The following is a 2309-nucleotide window of genomic DNA, read 5'->3' on the forward strand; positions in this document are numbered from 1 at the left end:
ACAAAATCACCATTTTCTGCAAAAGTTTCTACCAACTCCTCGATGCATTGCAAGTCCAATAATCCATACCACGTTCCAAAACACATTAGCTTACCTTGGCACCACAAACCTCAAATTCTTGGAGAAATTTTACGGGGTCTCACATCCTCCCCCGCTTATGATCATTCATCCTCGAATGAGGGTTAGAGTCCGTCGTGGCTAACAATCATGACTCAATTCATTATTATCAAAACAATGGCTCAAAGTTTGACTAACTCCCTAAATTTCAAGAAATTTAGGCAGAGTTTCCCCTGTATTTCGGCCTATCCACCTGTCAGAGATCCCCAGAAACCAATCCTAACAATCACGACTCAATTCATTATTCTCATAACAATGGCTCAAAATTTGACTAACTCCCCAAATTTTAAGACATTTCGGCAGAGTTTCCTCTGTATTTGGGCCTATCCACGTGTCAGAGATCCCCAGAAACCAATCCTAACAACATATTCATAACATAACAATGCATCTAATCATGACAACAACAACAACTATAACATTATAAGCATCACATTGCCAAAAAGGAGCACCTTAGTATAAACTGTACAAGCTGAACATAACCCATAGAAAGTAAACCTCTAACATTCTTTAAAAAATGACCATTTGATTACACAAACAAATGAGGGTATTTCTTCTTCATTTCTTCCTCATCCTCCCAGGTGGCCTCTTCAACTTGTTGGTTTCGCCATAGCACTTTGACGGATGAAATCTCTTTATTCCTCAACTTTTGAACTTGTCTATCAAGAATGGCAATTAGAATCTCCTCATAAGTTAATTCTTCACTAACTTCAATAGCCTCCACTAGGACGATGAGCGATAGGTCTCCAACCACCTTCTTTAACATAGATACATGAAACATCGAGTGCACTAAGGACATCTCTAGAGGTAACCTGAGCCTTTAAGCCACTTGACCTACCCTCTGCATGATTCTGTACGGTCTTATATATACCTTGGACTTAATTTCCCTTCCTTCCGAAATTGCATTATGCCCTTCATGGGCGAGATTTTCAAGAATACCCAATCATCCTCTTTGAACTCCAAGTCCCTGTGACGCACATCCGAATAGGACTTTTGGAAACTCTTAGCGGTTTTTAACCATTTCTTAATGATATCGACCTTCTCCATACCTGATGCACGAGGTTTGGCCCTATAATTTTTGCTTCTCCAACTTCAAACCAACCAATGGGAGATCTACATCTCCTACCATATAGAGTCTCGAATGGTGCCATCTGAATACTGTCATGGTAACTATTGTTATAGGTAAATTCTATGAGCGAAAAATGACCATCACAACTACCCTTGAGGTCAAGAACACAAGCATGCAACATATCCTTAAGTTTTTGTATAGTCCGCACTGCTTGCCTATCGGTCTGTGGATGGAAAGCCGTACTAAGATTCACCTGAGTACCCAAACCTTGCTAAAATTTCTGCCAAAAGTTAGCAGTGAACTGCGCCCCTCGATCTGAGATGATGGAAACTGGGGTGCCATGCAATCTGACTATTTTCTTGAGATATAACTAGGCATAATGTTTTGTTGTGTTGGTAGTCTTGACAGACAAGAAGTGTGTTGATTTCGTGAGTCGATCCACAATCACCCAAATCAAGTCGAACTTACGAGGCGTGCGCGGTAGACCTACTACAAAGTCCATATTGATTATTTTCCACTTCCACATTGGAATTTCTATATTTTTTGCCAAGCCACCGGGCTTTTGGTGCTCGGCCTTCACTTGCTGATAGTTTGGGCATCTAGCCACAAAGTCCGCTATGTCCCTCTTCATGTCATTCCACCAGTAGACTTCCTTGAGATCATGGTACATGTTCGTAGAGCCTAGGTGCACAGAATACTTGGAACTATGAGCCTCTGTCACCATCCTCTCCCGGAGACCATCTACATTCGGAACACATAATCCCTCATGGTACTTGAGTGTACCATCATTCATGCCAAGAGAAAAATCCATGGTCTTGTGGTTATGAATCCCCTCCTTCAATTTTACCATAAACGGATCGACATATTGTTTCTCCATGACTTCCACTACGAGTGATAATTCGGCCATATTTTGCACAATCACCCCGCCTTTACTAGAGTCCGCAAGTCAAACTCCCAAACTAGCCAACTGGTGAACTTCCTTGGCCAACGGCCTTTGGTATGCCTCCAAGTGAGCCAAATTGCACATATATTTCCGGCTAAGAGCATCCGCCACAATATTAGCTTTCCCAGAATGATAGAGAATATCGATGTCGTAGTCCTTGAGTAACTCAAGACATCTCTTTTA

At 41.6% G+C, this 2309-nt stretch overlaps 1 protein-coding gene across 1 annotated transcript; it reads right to left on the reverse strand.

The window, feature by feature from the left end:
- Positions 1–1057: 1057 nt before the first annotated feature.
- LOC138909976 (uncharacterized) lies at positions 1058–2090 on the reverse strand. The gene is made up of 3 exons (XM_070201193.1): positions 1731–2090; positions 1164–1406; positions 1058–1081 (listed from the first exon to the last, which is right to left on the reverse strand). Exons 1-3 carry the CDS (start codon positions 2088–2090, stop codon positions 1058–1060), a joined length of 627 nt encoding a protein of 208 aa, XP_070057294.1.
- Positions 2091–2309: the final 219 nt, after the last annotated feature.

This window comes from Nicotiana tomentosiformis, chromosome 4, assembly GCF_000390325.3.
Source record: "Nicotiana tomentosiformis chromosome 4, ASM39032v3, whole genome shotgun sequence".
Taxonomy (NCBI): domain Eukaryota; kingdom Viridiplantae; phylum Streptophyta; class Magnoliopsida; order Solanales; family Solanaceae; genus Nicotiana; species Nicotiana tomentosiformis.

Excerpts from the sequence above, each read along its gene's own strand:
- LOC138909976 (XM_070201193.1), bottom strand. The coding sequence starts at position 2,090 with ATGGCCGAATTATCACTCGTAGTGGAAGTCATGGAGAAACAATATGTC. Across the intron at positions 1,407-1,730 it reads ACCAAAAGCCCGGTGGCTTG|ACCGATAGGCAAGCAGTGCG; the intron begins GCAAAAAATATA and ends TTCCATCCACAG. Across the intron at positions 1,082-1,163 it reads GGCCAAACCTCGTGCATCAG|GGACTTGGAGTTCAAAGAGG; the intron begins GTATGGAGAAGG and ends TGTGCGTCACAG.